Below are 22,031 nucleotides of genomic sequence, written 5' to 3'. Positions count from 1 at the left end.
ATCAGAAAACTGGAATTAGGTCTCCAAACTGCTGAGACCTGCACCCAGGTATGAGAAGGAACGGTGACATGTGCATAAGGCAGTCCCCTGAGCTGTTCAGACCCTCTCATCAAAACAGAAATGGGGAGGAACCTAGCCAGGATAGACTCTCAAAGGCCTGAAGACTGACTGCCACACCACACCATCACCACCAGTTCTAGGTGATCCTATTAGGCAGGTAAATGCATCTCCTCTCAAAAAGCCCTAGAATATAGTCTAACTGTCTTTTTGAATACTCAAACTTTCAGAAAAACAAAGACAAAAAAGATGGTTTCTATTAGGTCAATGGAAGAAAAAGCAAAGCAAATTCTTAATATAAAAGAAGAAACAGTTACAACGCAGTGAAATCCTTGAACAGAATATTCCAGAAATGTTTTTAAACACTATATTCTACTTCCTTCATTGACTGCAGCTTCAGAAAAGGAAACTGGGTTGGCAGTCCACAGAGCAGGAACATGCAGGCAGGCCACTGCTAGATAACCTGGGAGAGAGTGATGGATCATCAGTGCACCATACAACAACAAACAAATGGAAAACAGACCATCGGACTATATGTGCTTGCTTCCAACGAGATGTGAGCCCGTCAGATCAAGAAGCAGAGAGCCTATTGTTACTTACCAGAAGCGCTGCTGCTCTTATCGCATGCCAGCCTGCCCAGAACACAGCTTTAGTAACAATTTTGGAATTTTGCTTGCTTTAAAAACACAAAAAAATTATAAGGATGTGTTTTTGTTTTAATCCTAGACGTGGAGATATGGGGCTACTCTGGACTGTCTGCAGCATTTAACTATGATTTGCCTCGTGTTCTAGCAGAGGCATGGTTTTGCCAGCTGCAGATAGTTTCTGTGATTGTATAACATTTGGAATTATAGGAACTTTTCAGAGGGTATATAAGTGCTAGAGCCCCAATAGGCAGGGTTGGTGGTTGTTTGTCATTCGACTGGGGGTGGGAGTAGCAGTTTATTAGTAGTTGTGCTCAAAGAAGAAACAAAAGGAAAAAAAAATAGATTCAGACTCCTCTCTCTCCCTTCTAGCCTCCTTCCTCTCCTGTCTAGTGATGGGGGTGAAACCAGAGGGATTAAAGGGTAGTGGGGTGGTGGGGGGGGACACAAAGTAGCAAAAACCAGCTACACACAGCAGCAGAGGGTATGGATGGGTCACATTGATGCCCTATTGAGCATCATACCCTGAACACTATCCCACTGACAGAGTCACCATGCTTATGGTAACTTAACGATGGGGTTGTTCTGTTCCCTGTCCTCACCCACACACCCTTCCCCTCATGACTGTCACCCAGGATATGGATTTCTTTGGCCTTGGACAGGCCCACAATGGTAAGAAACTTCTGTGACATCTCAACCCACATTCATCACTCTCTGCCAGATGTCTACATCCCAACTTCAGTTCTGTCCTTGCTAAAATCCCAATCACAAGAAGGATCACCCTGTCTGGTGACTTGAATTAAATGTGGCTGCAATGTTAACTGATTCTGGAGGACCAGCAACATGAACAGTCCTGCCCTGGTAAGTTTCCATCCTCAGCCACAAACAGTGCCTTGATTAATAAGATGGCAAGGGGGATATGATAGGTGAGTGACACCATCAACAAGAAAAGAAAACGTGTAATGTGTGTTGAGAAAGGGGGGAAATATTAACATAAACAATGGAACAGGCAAGGTATGCGAGAGGGTGACAAAACAGGTGATGGCAACTAACACGCCTGCTGTGCGCTTAATTTTAGTTGAGGAAGGAGAAACACATTAGGGACTCATTTGATCTGATAAATGAATGAGCACAATAATCACTGTGATTTATTAAGCAGGACACCACACTAAGTACTTTACATGCATTATCTCTTCTAATCCTTACAAAAACCTCAGGAGAGATTAACTCCATTTTATAAATGACCTCCTAAAACCAGACAAGTTACAGTAGTTACCCAAGGTTACACAGCTCATAAATGTCAGGGGCAAGGATAGGTTACAATGTCAACACCCTTCATCAGATGGCTTTAAAGCATTTGTATGTGTGCATATGCATGCAGAAGGGTGCATATGCAGACCAGAGGTCAACCTAAGGATCATTCCTCAAGACTCGTTTGTTTGTTTGTTTGTTTGTTTGTTTGTTCATTTGGGGGGTCAGGCTCTCTTCACTGGCCTGAAACTCAACAATTCAGCTAGGCTTGCTAGCCAGCAAAACTCAGGACCTACCCGTCTCTGCCTCCCCAGCACTGGTATAACAAGCTTGTCCCATCATGCTTAGCTCTAAGAAAAATTAATAAAACACAATTTCTAAGCCTTGGACTCAGGTCATCTGCACAGTAAACACTTTCCAGACCCCAAAAACTATTTTCTATATGTATAGGTTTTCACAAGATACATCCATAAATCCTCCCGTGAAATGACCTCTCAGACACAGTAAGTGAAAAACAGGCAAGTATGCTGGGGTCTACCTCTAAAGAAACAGTATGCTGCCATTCCTCTGAGGCTGGGGAGGCGAGGGGTCCACAGAACATCATTGAGCAAATATTCATGAAGCTAAGAGCCATGATTGCACAAAGAGAGGGAACCATGAAACTAAGGAGGAAAAAGGCTGAGCTTCTTGTGGCCACACACTTAGATGCAAAAATAGACCAAGCTAATTGTTGGTTTTCATAATTACTATTACATGATAAAAACAATATTAGAAAAAAAAACAACAACAACAAAGTTTTGTGCCAGCAACATGGCTTGAGACATGCCAGCCTAACTATGTGAGTTCAATTCCCAGAACCCATATAAAGATAGAAGAAGAGAATCAACTCCATACAGTTGTCCTCTGATTTCTACACAAGCACTGTGCCATGTGTGCAACCACTCACACACACAAAATAGTTTTTTTTAATTTCAAGTTCTAGAATGAAAAGATAATTTCATCCCCTTATTTCCCAAAATAAGTAAGACTGAATGGCAGCCCAGGTGGAAGGTGAAGGGAGGATGCAGTTCAGTAGAAGAGCACTTGTTGCACATGGGTGAGGCCCCAGGTTCAATCTCTAGTACTGAAGGAAGGGGGGGGGGAGAAGCAAGGAATAATATTTTCTAATAGTCATTATTTATATATTTGTGTACATGTGTGTGTGCACACGTCAGCAGATGCCTGTGGGAGCCAGAAGAGGAGGCCAGGTTGCCTAGAGTTGTATTCACCGCCACCTGCGCGCAAGTCACCTAATGTGGGTGGGTGCCTGGAACAGAGCTCTGGTCATCTGAAGGGTCCACTGCTGAGCCATCTCTCCAGGCAAAAAGCATGCTGATCTTAACCAAGCATCCTTCTCAGCTGTTTCACCTAGAAAGATGCCAATTAACACTGCTCATATGTTGAACATGAAATAAATGTGTTGCTATACATGGGAAGGAAAAAAACAGTTCCCGTGAACAATGAAAAACTGAGAGAATTTGCTGGAGGTGGGAAAATAAATCACAATGTTAACGTCTCATCAGCATAGCTTGTATTAAGATAACCAACTTATAAAGCAAGAGAGCTATTTAGATTCCTGGTTTCAGAAAATAAAACTTTGCGTGTAAAGTGGAACATCAATGTTCTCTTCTGCATTCCCTCCACATACACAGTAGCATGTACATATACCACACACATATACGCACTCAGTGTTACTTTATGAGGAAAAAGAGGGGGGGGGGAGGAAGGAAGGAACCAGGGGGAAGCAAAAGAAAGGGGATTATTCCTGGTCCCTAGTTAGTCTGGAAAGGAGAAAGACAACAGCAAACTTCAAACCACATGGTGACTAATTTCACTTAGATGAATAAAACCACTGTAAAGAATCAAATAGGGCCAGCAAGATACAGAGGGCACAGCAGGCCTACCAACTGAGTTCAATCCCAAAATCCACATGGTAGAAAGCAAGAACTGACTCCCTCAAGTGGTCCTCTGACTTCCCAAGTGCACCAGGACAACCCCTATACACACATAAAATATATCAATAAGTGTAAAATATATGTATGTGGACTCCTTTTTTTTTTGCCTGAAAAGCTTTATTACAATTTCACATTTGGATTATTATTCAATGTTGTTGCCATACTCAGGAAGGACCTCCCTCTTTAAATGGTTTGAAAATCATTTGCTCAAAAAGGGAGCAAATCTGGAACATTTAAGCAGAAAGGGAAACTCTAAAAAACCAAATATACAAAGCGGAGGGGAAGCAGAGCAGCAACAGGCTGCAGGGATCTGCAGGGCTCCATACAAACAAGCTAAGAAATACCAGGACGAAGAAATGGCTGGGGTATCTCCACTCTTACCAGCACAGTTATCAAAAACAAAAGAGCAACAACCACCACAACCACAAAGCTGCATTTTTATGAACCCAAGGCCATCAAATTGTCAACTACAACAGCATTCACACCTGATGCTCTAATTTACATTGCATTTGTTATACTTCAGCTTTTAAGTACTTTATGTATACATATTCAAATTCAAGTTCACTCCTTTTAGAGTGAACAATGCACAATGATGTTTCAAATATTTGTGCAACTCCTAAAAATTTTGAATGTACTGAATGGGTTCAATATCAGTGTTGTTATTGGAAGAATTTGACACTAGAATCAAAAAGATTACACAGGCCTAACCAGAAATCAATGGTACAAATGTGTTTATCAATCCATCTTTCAAAGAAGATTTTTGTTCTTACAAAGAGTCTATAAAGATAGTGTGAGCCTTTTTCAAGTAGATGAACAAATTAAAACCAAAAACATAAGTTCACTCAAATAGAGGGATTCTTTTTAAAATACCAAAACCCCAGTTTCCCATTCATCCACTCTCAGTGAATAAACCACATTCTTCCCCAAACCCACAGATTTGATAGGTAGATAATTCTAATTGCTTTTGCCACTTAAAAGTTTTAAATGATCCTGTTTAAAAACATAAAATATTAGGAATGCAATGACAAATACCATAAGCAGGCTGGCCCATTCCTTAATCACAGTCCATCATTTTATAAACTAGTAACTTCTCAGCCACTTTCCACTAATATTACATTCACATTACTTTTCTAACCTTTATGCTTTCCTACTAGATGTAACGCTCTTATTTTAAAGGTGATCAAAGCTTATTACAGAAAATCAGAAAACAGAGAACAATTTCCAAGAGATGGAAGGGAGAAACCTGAATTCAGAGGAGGCTCAGGTCACTCCTAGGAGTCAGAACTTAGAGCAATGAATGGGTCTGGTGACAGCTAACTCTCCATCAGATATCCTCTCGGCATACACAGTGATGAACATAAGAAACCCTGTCTCAAACAGAGTAGAAGGTAAGAACCAACACTGGGTTGACCTCTGATCCTAGACTATTTGGCAAGTTCCACACCAGTGGGAGATCCTGTCTCAACAAAGACAAAAAAAAAAAAAAAAAGAAGGAATTCACAGTGCCTGCAGACCACTCATGGTTTGTCTCTGGCCTCCTCCACAGGCAGACACATTTGCACAAGTGTGCATCCACAGGTGTTGCATGTATATGCATACACACATACACAGACACACAAAGACACATACAGAAAAGGGACAATGCCCAATGCATTAAGAATACACAGTAAAAGCATATTGTATTATATTATATTATATTATATTATATTATGTATCCTATAATCTCACTTCTCAACTAATGTTTTGAACTGTCTTCTCATTAATTAGAGCCATGTTTATGTATCCAGTCTTTTTTAATATCAACATGGGATTATAGCCTTCTTACATGATGCAAGAGCAACTGTGAAAGCAGCTAGAAATATGTAAAACCTCAGTATCCTGGTCAAGGTGACCTGCTGTAGACTAATCCACAGAGGAACAGAGGATTCCATCCAAACCAGTTTCTTTCCCACCATAAGAGAAAGAAGTCAGAGTAGTCTAGCACTCTCCCTGTGTCCTCTCTAACTGGTGTTGTAGCAATCCAAAACATAATCAAGAAGCCATGTAAAATTTTGCTTTGGGAGGTGGGGGGGGTGCCAGTAGTATCTATGGTGTAATTCAGCTGAAAACCCAAGAAACAGCAACATACAAAGCAAAGTAATTATAGCTTAAAAAAAAAAAAAACTCAAGAGATTAAAGCACCTATTAGGAGTGTGAAAACTGGAATTCAGACCCCCAGCACCAATATAAAAGCCAGTGGCTGGCAGCCCACCTGTAATCCCAGCACTCAGGGAACAGAGACAGATCCTGGGTGTAAACTGTCTGCTGTCTAGCACTAGGTTCAGCAGCAGACCCTGTATGGTAAACAATGGGGATAGAAACCAAGGAAGAGCCTCAGCATCAACCTTTGGTCCCCAGATAGACATATTTATGTGAGCAAGCATACACATGCCTGTGCGCACACACATACATGCAAGCAAACATTGGAAAGAAACATAAACTCAAGCTTTGAAGTTAAACTAGAACCTTAAATGTTCTACTTAGGCATAGTTGCACAAGCCTGTAATTCCAACACTTCAAAGACTGGAAGAAGAGACTAGAGTTCAAGGCCAGCTTGAATTAATAATAAGATTCTATCTCAAAAAATATTTAGAATTTACTATAAAGTATCTAGGCACTATTGCTCAATTCTTCAAAGAACAGCAGTCAGAGATGCAGACCATCCATGGCATTCCAACACATCCTACTAGATTTCAGCAAAACCCCATCAGGAGTTAGTGAGAAATCAGTAGGGGGATGCTGCAAAGGACAACACTAACTTTCTATCTAATTCATCACATTTCTACTTCCAAGTGATACTCTGAATCCTAAAGAGCCACTAGTTTCCCTGTGAAAGTCTTGACCTCCATGATTCCATGTACTATACAGGCCTTCCAGTCAACCACATATGTGCCAAAAAACCCACCAGTTCCATGCAGAAAAACAAACAAACAAAAAAAAAAACACACACACACAAACAAACAAACAAAAAACCCAACCTACCATCATTTCATATCTCCTTTCTCACAGTGCAATGAATATATCAATTAACTGCTGCTCACAAGTATTAAACTACATTTTAATTGAAGCAAATTATGTATAGTTGCCAGTTCTGGTGGCACACACCTGTTATACCAGCCACTGTAGGCTGAGGCAAGAGAACCTCAAGTCTTGACACCTGCCTGAGCTACAAAGCAAATTAATGCCAGTCTGGGTAACTTAGTGAGACCCTGTCTAAAAGATAAAAGTACAGGAAAGGCCTGGAGAATATAGCTTTAGTAGAAAAAAATAAATAAATAAAGAAGGTGAATGGTGGCACTTTTATTTATACTATAATGAGCTCAAGAGTTGTGAGCATCTGCTTAAAACATTGTTTAAGGGTCAATGGTATCATTTCCTGTATATAATGAATACAGTATATAGTCAACAATATTGAGCTAATTACCACATACTTTTTTCATACTTTTTCCTGGTAAAAATACAATCTATTATCCAATGTAAATGGGTAAAATACATGGTTGCTATCTATAATCACCACATTGCAACACTGTTGCTAGCTATGGTCACTATGTTGCAAAATGGTTCTTTAATATATTACTCCTTCCAGCTGAAACTATGTATCCTTTAACCAACATCTGCGTAGTTCCACCTGCCCATCCAACTCCACTATCCCTCATACTCAACCATTTTGTACTTAAGGAGTAGGAGATCAATCAGTGCTAGATTACCTTCACTTACCACCAGATACCAAAATCTACAGATACTCCAGTCCCTTAAAGATAATAATATACTACATACAGTTTTTTCTAAAGGACTTAAATAACCACATTACTTATGACACCTAATATAGAGTAAATGTGATATAACACAGTCTTAATATTATATTGCTTAGAAATAAGTGGGGAATGTATGTGTGAATATCTGGTGAATATGCAACATTCCATCTGTGGCTGTGGTTGGTAAAGTCCATGGATGTGAAAGCTCTGAACATTGACATCCAACAGTACTCACTCTTGTAAAGTGACTGTGGAAATATGAGGTTGGTACAGATACAGTATTTTCTATCATTTAGCTACTTAGAGCTCACTCTCCTGGTTTCAAGTTCTTTCTTCATGAAATACATCTTTTAGTAGTTCCTCAAGCAAAACTCTATGAATGATCTATTTTGTCTTTATTTCACTCTTAAACTTGACTGTTGCTTATATGAATACAGGTTTCTAGATCGATTATTTTTTCTCCCTCAACACGTTGAAGCTATTTCATTACCTTCTATGACAAATACCTGCCATTTCAAGCTTCTGTTTACCTTAGATTAGTTCTGTCTTCTTCTCTAGTGTTTCAACTACAGTATACCTAGGTATAAAATTGTTTTTATCTTTCTTGGGGCCCACTGTGCTTCTGGAATCTAAGAAATCATTTAAAAAAAAATTCCAGGGTCTGACAAGATGGCTCAGCAAGTAAAGGCATTTGCTATGCAAGCCTGATGACCTGGGTTCAATTTCAGAACCCACATAATGACAGAAGGAGAGAAAAGTTGTCTCAACGTGTACATATACAAGTGCCATAGTACGTACACCCCCGTCCACATACATCATATACAACAGTAAAAATAACTAGTAATAGTAATGATTTTTAATATCCTGGCCATTGTGTCTTCTAGTAGTATCTCCTCTCTAGAAGCTCATGGAAGATGATATTGAACTTTCTCGTCCTAAAGTTCATGAATCTTTACCACTCATTTTCTGTCTCTCTATCCCTCAGTACTGTATTCCATCTGACCAATTTCCTCAAATCTCCTTTAAAAATCAATAGTTTTCTCTTCAATTATATCTACTTGGCTGTATAACCCATCCATTGAGGTTACTTTTTAAAATTTAATGACCATAAATTTTCATTTATAGAAATCTTACTTGGTTCTTTCCCAAATCTGTGTGATCACTTTCTAATCTGTTCTTTCATCATGGTCTGTTTTTTCTCTCCAATCAGCTCAAATATAGTCATCCCTTTCATGATCCCAACCATCCCTACCTCTTGAAATACAATATTTTATTTGCAACATCTGCCAGCTCTCCTTCATATCCTTGTGTGGTTGGGACATGCCTGCATTGCAAGTTCATCTGTATCATGAGCGTCCTTTGCAAGAGTCATAGCTTTTCATTCATTCTGCAAATCTGTTTCTCACTTTGGTGAACTCAATTGTTTACCATATTTTCTAGACCGTATTTTGTACTAATTTCTTCATGTAAGAGTTAATTGCATATGTTTCTGATAGTCACAAAATATAAAACTGAACTAATATTAGAGAATTGTAATAATACTTCTCATTTAACCAGATGACAACCTATATTTTCTTCCAGCCTTTAAGATTTCAAACTTACAAAAAAAAAAAAAAAGTATTTCCAAGATCATCTCATCACCATGCATTCCCAATACCCAGCAATTTTTCTGGAGATTGTCCACAGTAATAAAACATACCCAACTCTACTTGGTCCAGCACATTTATTCTACAATCTGATATGTACTGTTAGAATCCAGCAATACTGTCATTGAAAAGATCACCATTTCCCATCAAATCAACAAAGCCAGGAGCCTTTGTTTGTTTGTTTTTGTCTTTTTATCAGTCACATCTCTACGGTAAAAATATTCCAAATGTTCTATGCCAGTACTACTACTCTGTCAACTATTTGTTCTTTCTATATTATCTCATCAGTTCCTATCACCACACTCTTTCCCCTTGCAATTCATCTGGCAAACCACAGCAAGGATACTATTAGTATAATGGCTCTTTAGTCATTTCAATTGTTCACACTGCCACTTTGTACTATAGTGACTCATTAATCCTCAATACTATGGGGGCAGGGAGTGAATAAAGTGTGATTCCTGTCTACTGAAGTGTAAATAGCAATAACAATGCCTAACACTTACTGGCTGAATGCTATGTCCTAGGTAAGTAAGATCTTAACACCTTATGTCTAATCATATCAACTGATCCTCACAACATCTGTATGAAATAGGTAAAATTAATAAACAATTCTTCAAGGCAACAAAACAAAGTTTAAAGATAATTAAGGACTTGGAGATGGCTCAGTGGGCAAAGTGTTTCCTGCACAAACGTTAAGGGCTGAATTTGTACCCCCAGAACCCATTTAAAAAGCCAAGCATGGTGGCATGCACCTACCATCCTGTCTAGTTGACTTGGTAAACTCTAATTGGTTCAATAAATGACCATTTCAAAAAGAGAAAATTAAAATGGAAAGCGTTTGAAGAAGACACTCAATATTGACCTCTAGTCTCCACAAGCACATGCACATACAGATTGGAACACGTATACAAGTAAACACACTGTGCTGGCTAGTTTTATGTCCACTTGACTATAGAAAGCTTGAGGGCACTTTCTTAATTAGTGATTGATGTGGGAGGGCCCATCCCACTGTGGATGGTACCACCCCTGGGCTGGTGTTCCTGGGTGCCTTAGGTCATAGTGTTTTGCCACAGCAATAGAAATCCTAGCTAACACACACACACACACACACACACATGAGAGAGAGAGAGAGAGAGAGAGAGAGAGAGAGAGAGAGAGAGAGAGAGAGAGAGAGAAACAGCCCACCCAAGGAAGCACAGCTACCAAAGCCATCCTCCTTAGCAATATGTTAGTGTCTCCACAAATAGCTATACCCAAAGCTTAGGCCCCTCCTCTGATTCAGATCTTAGTTTCTGAACAGCCATCCAGAGGCTTCAGGGAACCTCACACTAATGTGTTCAAAACTTGAATCATGACCACACTGCCCAAACAAGGGTCCAAGTTCAAGGAAAACCATGCTCATGGACTAATCTTCTTAGAAAGAGGCCTGACGTGGCCCAACACTTCCTCATTCACACTCCAATATACTACCCAGCTCTTTGTGCCCCTAAATCCTAAACTATTCTCATATCTCCAATACTCTAGGCTACTTCCTTCCATCTTTACTGTCCCTGCTTCTCAATCTTCTATAGACATCAATCTAGTTTCTTCCATCTAATCTTACATTCCCAATAAATTGGAATGCTTGCCTCTTTAGATAATAATCCAAAATACAAATCTTACCCTGGCAAAAGAAGCCTTGTGGGTAACGCCAACTGAGAAGGTTGAAGCAGATGATCTGCAAGTCTTAGGCAAGGTTAGGCTACATGACAAGACCCTCTCTCTCACACACACACACATGAAAGAGAAAACAGAGGGTGGTACTGATAATGCAGGTGTATCTGTGTATCGTTATGACTCAAATCCAGGCCTCATACATTCCATCATTATTCCTGAGCTCTCACTCCTGAAGCAAAGATAAGCCCTGGATATATCCAAGTGTCATTCTGCTAGGTCCATTGTGACTCCCTTGGATTCTTCCAATAATTTTTTTTTCCTGAAGAAATTCAGGCTGAGTTTCTAGTTTGCACACAGGAGACCTGCCTAAGAAAGAGACTCCAAAAGAGCCAAGATAACAATTAAGTGGAGGGTAAGGGGGATAAGCCTCTGAGGCAAAAACAAAACATATTCTACTTAAAGCAAGAGTACCATTATCCAGCAAATCCATAAATATGCTCAATGTTTATAATCTCATGACCTCCTTTCAAAGGTGTTACAGAAAATGCTTTAGGGTAAGAGCTGTGTTGTTTATCTGTTTAATGTTCTGCAGATTATTACTGCTTACATTAAGAGCTTTAGAAAAGCTGAATAACATATAGAGCAGAAGCATGGACTACACAATGATAAAACAAACTATTAAGGTACATCCCTGGAAGCTCACAGACTTTGGGAATGGCTAATACATGTGCTCATGTAAAATAAATAAAATTTTTTCCTCGTGGCACGGAACCACTCTTCAGCTTCCCGGTTGTGATCTTACATTGCCAGGCATTATCAATTCATGATGTTTTTTAGTCCAAAAATGTAAATATAAGTATACTGAGAGATGGTGTGCCAAAGAATTAAAAAATAAAGCTGTGGCAACAACTGCATCCTATATAAACACCTTTTCTGTTGCCATCTGGTGGTTCATGTATAAATTCAAAGCGCCAGGCACTTTGCAGAAGAGCTTAGTCAGGAAGAATGTCAGTCTCTCCTGCATCACACCTTCCACCTGGAGAGTCAAGCTACAACTGCCCTTCACTCTGAAAACTGGCCCTCTCTCACAAGAAAACCATGAATACACACAAAATAGCTCAGGAGAATGTCACTCTCAGCTTAGAATGATCAGTTATATCTATATCATACAAAGTCCCTTCCCGCCCCAAACCTGACAAGTATTCCTACGTTCAGTAGCTAAATTACAACCACTGATTATTATCAGAGGTGACTAAGTGCTGAAGTTCCCAGAACTCATTCATTCTCCGGTTACTACTATTATTTTTACTTTTATTTTATAAAGGCCATTCATCTTTCTAAAATTAAGCTTCCAAACATCTCATGGTAAAGAATCACGTATAGAGTACACAGAACGTTCTGAAAGAGGGAAAAGGCAACAAGACATTGTTCCCAAGGTCAATTTTGCCCATAATAATTACTTGTAGAGTTTGCTGTAGCCCATCATCTAAAAAAAACACACATCTTCCAAAAGCAGCCTTATCCGTTTTAAAAATAATTTTAAACACAGCAAAATCTAGCTGGTGAGACACTCAGCAGGTAAAAGTATATACTGTACATGACTAACAACTTAAGACTGGTCCCTTGAAACAATCTCTGCGTCATTTTCTGGCCTTCCTCCACAGGCAGGCTGGGCATGAACAAGCTACCACAGGTGTTCACAGGTATGTGCACATATAGAGATCCATGCATATATATGTATGCACATACACACAATAGTAATTACCATAAATAAAAACTGTAAAATAAAATACATTGCCGAAGGGGCTAGAGAGATGGCTCAGAGGTTAAGGGCACTTGCTGCTTTTCCAGAGGAAGAGGATTCAGTTCCTAACACCCATATCAGGAGGATCACAACCACCTGTACTTCAAACTCCAAGGAATGCAATGCCCTCTTCTGTCCTCCAAGGGCATAAACACACATGTCATTCACACACACACACACACACACACACACACACACACACACACATATATATATATACACACACACATATATATATACTACTTTTTTAAAGCACTGTAGAAACCATAGTCTTAACAAATGTTCAACAAGCTAATTTCCACAGATCAGCCAATTCATGAATTTACTTGACTGACAAGTCAGTTGTCAAAAACTTGAATTATTTAATTGATAGCTATTAACTTCTCCAGACACAGTATCTCAATAGAGTGGCAGCTAATCATGTTAAAAGTGAAATTTTATTCTAGAGCTAATTTTAAGTAAATCTTTAAATTACTGATGGTCACTGTCCAGTAAATCTAAACATCCTCATGGCCATCATTATTCCATCTCTGTTTCAATTCCTCACTGCATTAATTGCCACCAGATTCAGATTCGTCATGCTCTTTCTTCTTCCAGCCATTTAGATAAATAAATGTCTCCTATTTCAAGAATATTTATTCCTCCAAACTTCAGGCTTACACTGATAAATTATAGCACTAATTTGTTTTACAGAACCTAAAATTTTGAGCATGAACCATTTTCAAGCTGTAGTAAATCCATCACGTGTTAGACAGCAGCACCTAAGGAGAAATATTACACTGCACCAGTTGTCTTCAAATATATATATATATATATATATATATATATATATATATATATATATATATATATATCCCCTGACAATAGTAAAATGAAAGGGAGCGGTTCCTACAAGCTAAGACATATGGAGTTACAGAACCCCAGACAGCAGGCACACTCAGAGATTCTGCAGACAGGGTGAAAGGATATCAACACAGAAGAGAAGACAATCAGAGCAAAACAATTCCAAACATCTACTCACTCACTGGTCTAGGTTCCACCACCACCACCACCACCTTTTCACAGGTGAGAAAATAGACTCAGGAGAGGCTAACAGACTTGTTTGAGCTGCAAGATGGCTTCAGAGTAAGATAAAAGCCAGGGCTCCAGACACTTAGCCCAACACTCTTCCCACCTGCCTCAGTCAGTTTCTAGGAGAAATTATTCTCATTCCCAGAATGCTCACAGGAGTTGGGGCCAAGCTGATGCCATCATCTCTGGCTTTAGAACTGCTTGTCAGGGGGCCAAACCTTGCACCTACTACAATAACAAAGGTATAAACCTACAGCAATGTTTCCTGAGTTGTTTTGTTTGTGGCTATTGCTGCTGTTTGTTTCTAGATAGTGGGAAGAGAAAACAATGTTAATGTAATGATGCTGTAAAACTAATCATTTCTCCAGAAGGTCTCAGGTGTGACACCTGTAAGCAGCAGGAAGTTATCTACCAAAGAGGGACAGACGTCTGCATTTCAGGGATCCACTGAGAAACATATCACCAATGATTTATATGTGCTACCATGGTTGGCAAGAGGTGCCAAAACACCTCTAGCTGAGAAAATACATTCTCACCCCAGTATTAAGATTACAAATATTTACACACTCTTTAATTATTAAAAGAGATGCAAAACTTGGGGGTAATGCCTAATGTCTTGTAGAAATGCTGACATCAAATTAACTACATTAAAGGAAACCATATGAACTTGGAATGCCCATATGTGTTGCTGCTTACTAGGAGTATTTAACCAAGTAATAACATGTATATTAAATTTATTTTTAAATAATCCCTTGCTGACCTATAGTACACACCTTTTGAACTGTTTTTGTAACCACCCTCAGCTTCATTCAACTGCCAAGCATGGGACTCATGGGGTCCTCGCGCTCAATACTGCTTTGTTCTTAGAAAATCCTAACTCAGAGCCTACACAAATCTCCTCCTTACCCTGTGACCATCTCACAGTCTAATTTTAGTGAGTGGATCTCACTAACCTGACCTCTGAGGACCCAAAACAAGGTCAGAAAGAGGCAGAAAGGCACCACACAACCTAAAACCCCAATCCCATGTGACAACAAAGACACAGGGACTCTTAGAATGGAAACATAAAATGTAATTAACTGCAAAGCTTGTATCATTTAGACACCAGCCTCATTCACACCTTGCACTTTGTCTGAGGCAAGTGTTTAGGATACAGGACTTCCAAGCTGGGTGCGGTCCCTGCAGGGGGCTGAACTTAACTGTTTGTTGTTAGAGAACAAACATGCTACAGCAAAGCACTAACCAAAAGATCTATGTTGTACATTCTCTACATCTATAAATTCGATGTACTTTAAAGTAGAAAAGAGAATTTTTCCAAATGTCCTCCAAGAAAGGGCTTATTTACTCCTGATGGTCCACTTTGGGGTGGCGACACACTGCCCACTCAACTGGAGTTCAAGTTATAGTGTAAAAAGAAAAATGGATGGGGTGAGGGAAAACCAAAGTGACAACATCTACTTTATTAGGGGACAGGGTTTGGGTGCACAGAAGGTGGTATGCACATTCTCTTCTCCATTCTCCAAATTATCTGAAGTGTCTTCTATGATCATGGCTGTGATGTAAGACTGAAAGTCACAGACAGGTCAGTCCATACAATAGAGTTTCACTCACCATCTTTCTGCACTATGGATCAGACCACTTGCTGCATTTTTATTTTTTTCCTTCCAAGAGCCCAGGCTACAGGGAGACCCAAGCTATGTTCACAGATGCTGGACGAGGCTTTTCTCTCAGGCTTCACCAGTACACATCCTGGAGCCTTGAGCAAATCAGTAAAAACAAAAAAACTAAGTGCTCGCTTCTCTCAAGAGTTGCTAGGACCAGACCTGTGAGATGGCTCAGTGGACAAGGGTGCTTGCCACAAACCCGATGACCTGAGGTCAATACCTGGGACCATCATGGTGAAAGGAAAGAACCAATCCTCACAAGTTGTCCTCTGACATCCATATTAGTGGACAAACACACTCACACACAAATGTTTAAGGGGGTTGAGTGAAGAACAAACATCCTTGGTGCTTGGTTCATAAACAAACATTAAAGGAGAGCTACAGGTGGTTACATGCAGACTGCAGAGAAGGGGGTTTACCCGATCAAGTAACTAGTAGCCCTCTGTTAAATGTGCAGCGGTCTATGAAATGTCTGAGCACTGATTAAGTTAAACCTCTAGTAAAGCAAGATGGTCTGGAACCCAAGTTCCGGTTCAAATTCAAACTTCACAATTGAGGGACCAGGTCAGAGGGTAAGAAGAGGAGGGAAACACAAAGCACATCTGGACTAATGGAAAACAATAGGAGCTCAAAGGGAGACTAGACGCACAGTGACCTCAATTAACACCGTTTTGTTATTTCTCCATCTAACAAGGGGCAGAAAGGATAATTAGCAGACCTTACCCACAGCTGGGAAATGGCATGGGGAAAGTAGCTCAGATCATAGGAAAAAAAGGGTAAGAGTGCCAGCGAATTAAGTAAGATTATGGGATTATCAACACAAGGATGGGGAAAAGTAGAATATGGGAATCTCACATGCAGAATCCTTTTTTTGCAGTGCCATCTGAGGTCTGAAGAGGGCATCAGATCTCCTGGAACTGGAGTTAAACATGGTTGTGAAGTGCCATGTGTGTGCTCTTAACCCTTGAGCCATGTCTCCAGCACATGACACTTTTTTAAATGTATTCTAAGACCTGGTGGGTCTGATGTGAAGCCTACGCAACTGTATTCTTTAATTGCACTAGTGATAACCTGGGTATGATGTCACAGGTACTGCGGAATCCCAGAACTAAGGTATGGAAGCCAAAGGATCAGAAGTTCAACGTCATCCTTGGCTACACAGTGAATTTATTTGTGAAGCCTGGGTCACTGGAAATCCTGTCACATAAATAAATGTCACTAATGATTCTAATACAATCCTAGGAGTAGCTCAAGTCAGGAGCGGAACAGTTTCATTATTATCAAGGAACACAATACAAACTAAAAGGGCTGACTAGAAAATGAGCTCAGGACCTATGAGCAAACACAGGTTCCATCTCCATAGAAGCCACTTAGATCTGAAGGCTTGGGGACACAATTAAAGGATGAATGGAGTCACATGGATCAGTAGTTCCCAAACCTGACTAGTCATCAGAATCAACTGGGAAGTCTCTAAACCCTACTGCTTAGGACAAACTTCAAGCCCAGTAGTACGATCCTGCCTCAAATCTCCCAGGGGATCTATCTAGTGTGCAGTCAAGTTTGTGAAACACAGGGTTGGGGAAGTTTCCAGAAAGTCAGCTGATAACTGGACAAAAGCAATGTAGCCAGAGATTGTTAAATGACAGTGGACTTGAGAGTCCCCTGAAAAGCACTTGGTGGCTCACAAGAAATGAGCTGGTCCTGCATTCTCTCAAATGTCCCACCTAATGCTAATGTTTGAGAAGAACAGATCCAAGAGACTGGAGTTAACATTTTATTTTAAGATGGGGTCTCTCACAGAGATCAGAGCTTAGAAATTCTGCTAACCTGATTGGTCAGTGGATCTGTCTGCTTCTGTCTACTCTTCCCATAAAGCTAGCACAGGACACCCCTGTCCCTATGATGTATCCCTTACCTCAGAAGCCCCCTTTCTGAACCATTCATATGTGGTGCACAGCATAAAGAAAGCATGCATTGCCACCTGCCTTCCAGAAGTAACAACTTGGCTCTTTAGGAATTCAGACAAGTCCTGAACAATTAAACACACACCAATAAGCAGAGTATATAATGGGAAATTCCATTTTCATGCACAGGGAAGAAACTGCAGTATATACCAAAGTTGTACTTGCAAGATCCAAACCTGGTACTTCACATTAGCCATACATATATAACTTTTAGTAATTATGTTGCCCTCGTTGTCTGCTATAAATCATGACAAATCCAACCCATAAGAAGTATCCTAAGAGGAAAAGCCTACAGGGGAATTAGGAACAGCATCAAATAGATGCACAGTATCAATATGGCATTATGACAGTTCCAACTTAGTGGTAACTGTTCCATGCAAAATGTTACATTTTATCTGATAAGATTCTAGAGAATGCATTCCTGTGCATATGACCAACTCATCATCCCATCAGAAACCTCAACAGCAGCACCGGAATTTTCATTTTCAAGATACATGAGGTTTTGTCAAATGGTGACATCTCCTCTGTAATATGAATTTTCAATACGATATAAAAGATGATGGATATATTACACATTTCACACAGCACAAAGAACAGAAACCTGTCGATGAATTTAAAATTTGTGACAACCTACTTGAAATTTTACACTGAAAGATCTGCATACTCTCTTGCACCATATAAATGTAAAATGGGTACCTGTGATTTTATTAGCAAGAAGGAATAAAAGAGTTCCTCCCCTTGAAAAGTAAGGCTGTTGCATGTATAAAAATTAATGATTTCCACTAACATTGCAACTGTGAAAGGACAATGCTTTCAACAGCCTGCAAGGTACAGCTGGTAAACTCTGATACACTTTGAAACAAGGGCTCTAAGTGGTCTTTCCCACAGCTCAAAGTGGTTTGCCAATCTTCTCTTGTATAGGTGATTGTCAAGTGAATGTCACTTTTATTTTTAGGGACAAGAAACTGAACTCCATCTCTGAAGGTCATCCTAAGTGATCCCGATTTCTTCACTTGAACCTGGCTTCTCTGACAACCTACAGATTCCATTTTACACAACCAGTAAACACCTTTTCTCCCCGGTAACATCCTTGGGTAAAAAGCAGCACCCAAAATAAAGTGGAATGAGTACGTTAGGTGTGGAGGGGTTAAAGTAACCAGAAACAGTGATTTGTTTCCATATAGTGAACATGAAAGGGGGCATTTATCAAAACCTACTGGGAAAAGGGCTGCCACTCAGATAACATTAGATAAGCTTGAATATGAATATTAAGTTATGAGGTACTTGTTAAGCTATCTCATTGGAATTTCCAAGACAGACTTGTAAGTACTACACTTAAATCATTGGATTTTTTTTAAACCACACATAACTCATCGGCACATATAACACAAAACACAACTATTCATAATTTAAGTGTAATTTTCCTGTTTCCTGCAATCTCCAAATGCCCACTGCCTTACTGTGGTAAGATTCCAGGATACGAGCAATGAACTTGGAAGCTAATTTTTCTAAACTACCAAATGCAATCCAGGTTCACTAATCTGTTTTAAAGACTCCATCAAAAGTCATGTTAACAGGATTATGCCTGGTTTTTATGTTTTTAGACCAGCAACCTCCCTGGGCTGACTAGCACATGCGTGCTTCGGGTTTAAGCAGGGAAAATCTAGATTTAGGAGGGAAAGCTCTTTCGGGAGAGATTCCGTCTCCATTTGTAAAAGGTCACCCTGAATCGGAGGATCCTCTTTCCTTCTTTTAGAGAACACCTCCGTGTTCCAAACAGAAGCGAAAGGAGGGAAAAAACAAAGCCCGGAGGCAAAGCTGCGGGCTCTCAAAGTTTTGCTCCACCGAGTACAAGGCACCCACTTGGGGTGAAGCATCAGTACTGGGCGCAGGGGGCAGCCCCGGGGAGAGGGAGGGAAAGGGCTGCTGGTGGTGACTGGCACTTGATATTTGAAGTCCGCCGCGGATGTCACTCATCGTTAACAAGACTCTGCGGTGCAGACTCAGATAGGAATCAGCTCATGTTTAATCAGTGCAATAGGACGCGCTGGGCGTTCTTTGAAGCCACAGTGGCTTACGGCTCAACTTTAAAGGTTTTTCCAGTGCTCCGATAAAATTTTAAAAAAGAAGAAAGAAAAAAAAAAGCAAGAAAAGAAAAGAAAAATGCAACACACAACACACAAGGCGCTTTCTCCAGCTTCTCAGCTACTCGGTATCTGCGCGCTCCGATTGCAACGCGGATTAGAAACACACCGCATTAACCCCTTAACTGCCTCCAGACCTAGCGACCCGCAGTCCTGGCCAGGTGATTCAGAGAGTAGGGAGCCCTAAATGCTCGCCAAGTTCCAAGCACTGCGCCGAGGAGCACCCACAACCCCGAGGTGACTCCATGCCACAACCACAAAGTCTACCTCAGGGAATCCACCCCAGGTGGCGCGCACCCCAAGAGTCCACCCCAAAGATGCTCATTCAATACAGCACTCATCTATAGAATCCATCCAAAGTGTGAGCACCCAGGGATCCGCTCAGGGTTGTCTACTCCAATACTATCTATCCATCCCCAATGTACACCCCAAAGATATCTATCCCTAGCCCACTCAAAGCTGAATATACCCCCACAGGAGTGTCAACCTTAAAATCCACCATGTGTATTCATATAATCTAGGAAATGATCACTCAGTCTATCCCAGGAGTGTGAATTCTAAAATTTCATGCTCCCAAGGCCTAGCCCAGATGTGTCCATCTCTAAAGTCCACCCCAGGGATGTTCAATCCTAATACAGTCTATCCCAGGTGATGCCCACTCCAAGACTCCAGTGTGCACCTCCACAGCCCAGCCAAGGGGTATGCATCCATAGTTCACCCCAGAGGTGTCACCCCAAGACTGTGTAACTCTCTATAGCTCAGCCCTGAGGTATCTACCTGCAAAGTCACCTCAGTGATGTCCACCCCTAATATAGTTCACCCCAAAGGTGTCACCCCAAGACTTTGCAGCCCTGAAACTCAGTCCAAAGGTATCCACTCATAACATAGCCCATCCCAGATGGTGCCCACAAAGTATACCACAGGGTGTCACCCCTCAAGCTCAGCTCATAGGTGTCCACTTGCAAAGTCACCTCAGAGATGTCCAGTCATAATGCATACCAAGTGGTGCCCACAAAATTCACCCAAAGGTGTCACCCAAGATTGTGTACCCCTAAACCTCAGCCCAGAAGTATATTACTTGCAAAGTCACCTCAGGGGTTTCCACTCATATAGTACATCCCAAAGGTGTGACCCTAAGACTACACAGCCCTGAAACTCAGCCCAGATATACCCACTCACAACATAGTCTATCCCAGGTAGCACCCACAAAGTACACTGCGGGTTGTCACCCCAAGATTGTGCACCCCTGAAGCCCAGCCCATAGGTGTCCACTTGCAAAGTCACCTCAGAGATGTCCACTCATAATACAGACCAGGTGGAGCCCACAAAGTCCACCCCTGGGGTGTCACCTCTGGCGGCGCGCGCTTCAGGAGTCCACCCCGGGACTGCGCACCCCTAAAGCCCACCCCGGGAGGCACCCACAAAGTCCACCTCGGGGGTGTCTCGGCGGTCAGGCCCGCACCTACCTTGCGCCAGCGCCCGCAGCAAGTGCAGCTGGAGCAACAGCAGCGCCCACCACCCGCGGCCCGGCCTCAACTTTGCCGCCCGCCGGCCCGCGCCCGGCCCGGGGGTCCTGGGCGCTGCGCGCAGCCCTGGGCACTCGGGGTCGCAGTGGTGACCGGTCCGGCTCCTCCGCGGCCGCCCGGGCCCCGCTCGCTCAGGGGGCGCCGCGACTCCGCCGCCCGCCACCGAGGGCCGGGCGCGGGCCATGCCGCGGAGCCGCCACCCCCGGGCGCCGCGGGACGGGCAGGGCGGGCGGGAGCGCGCAGACCCGCTGAGGCAGCGGCGAGCGCCGAGGGGCGGCGTCCGGGCTCCGATGAGCAGCGAGCCGGGTCGAGGAGAAGTTGTCAGCGAGCGAGGAAATGCCCAGCACGTCGCCCCCGCTCCTCGCAGCCGCACAGCGCCGGCCCCGCAGCGCTCTGTGAGGGGAGCTGAGCAGAACGCCTCTGCCGCCGCCTCTGCCGCCGCCGCCCCCGCCCGGCGCTGAGGAGAAAGTGCGCCCGCCCGCGCGCCGGCTCTCGCCTCGGCCGCCGCGACCGCCGCGCCCCATTCACAGCCCGGCCGCACGCGCCGCCCGCGCCCGCCACCCGCATCTGATTGGCCGAGCCCGGCGGCTCTCGCGCCTGGGACCCGCCCCCACGGCGCTCGCTTGTTTTCAAACTCGCCGCGCCCGCCCGCTTGCAATTTCGTGCCCGGGCCCAGAGCGACTTCCCGCGCCCGCTGCGCCCCCTAGGGACCCGCGGCGGGGATTGCAGCCGGCGCGCCGTCTCGGCACGCGCTTCCCCGGCGGGCTTGTCTGCGGGGCGTGCTCAGGCGGGGCGGTGCCTGCTCCCTTGCCGGGA

At 42.3% G+C, this 22,031-nt stretch overlaps 1 protein-coding gene across 2 annotated transcripts in view; it reads right to left on the bottom strand.

Moving 5' to 3' along the window:
• The window catches only part of Sdk1 (sidekick cell adhesion molecule 1), a 974,090-nt gene extending 952,339 nt beyond the window's left edge, over positions 1 to 21,751 (bottom strand). Inside the window, exon 1 of one of the 2 annotated variants that reach the window (XM_006504712.1) lies at positions 21,156 to 21,751. In XM_006504712.1, coding sequence (XP_006504775.1) covers positions 21,156 to 21,399 — 244 coding nt within the window. In that variant the 5' untranslated portion in view covers positions 21,400 to 21,751. The remainder of the gene's footprint in view (positions 1 to 21,155) is intronic. The other variant, NM_177879.5, reaches the window with a different exon arrangement.
• Positions 21,752 to 22,031: the final 280 nt, after the last annotated feature.

Source organism: Mus musculus, chromosome 5, assembly GCF_000001635.26.
Source record: "Mus musculus strain C57BL/6J chromosome 5, GRCm38.p6 C57BL/6J".
NCBI lineage: Eukaryota > Metazoa > Chordata > Mammalia > Rodentia > Muridae > Mus > Mus musculus.
Note: the sequence above shows the minus strand (reverse complement) of the source record. Positions and strands in the feature narration are given on the sequence as shown.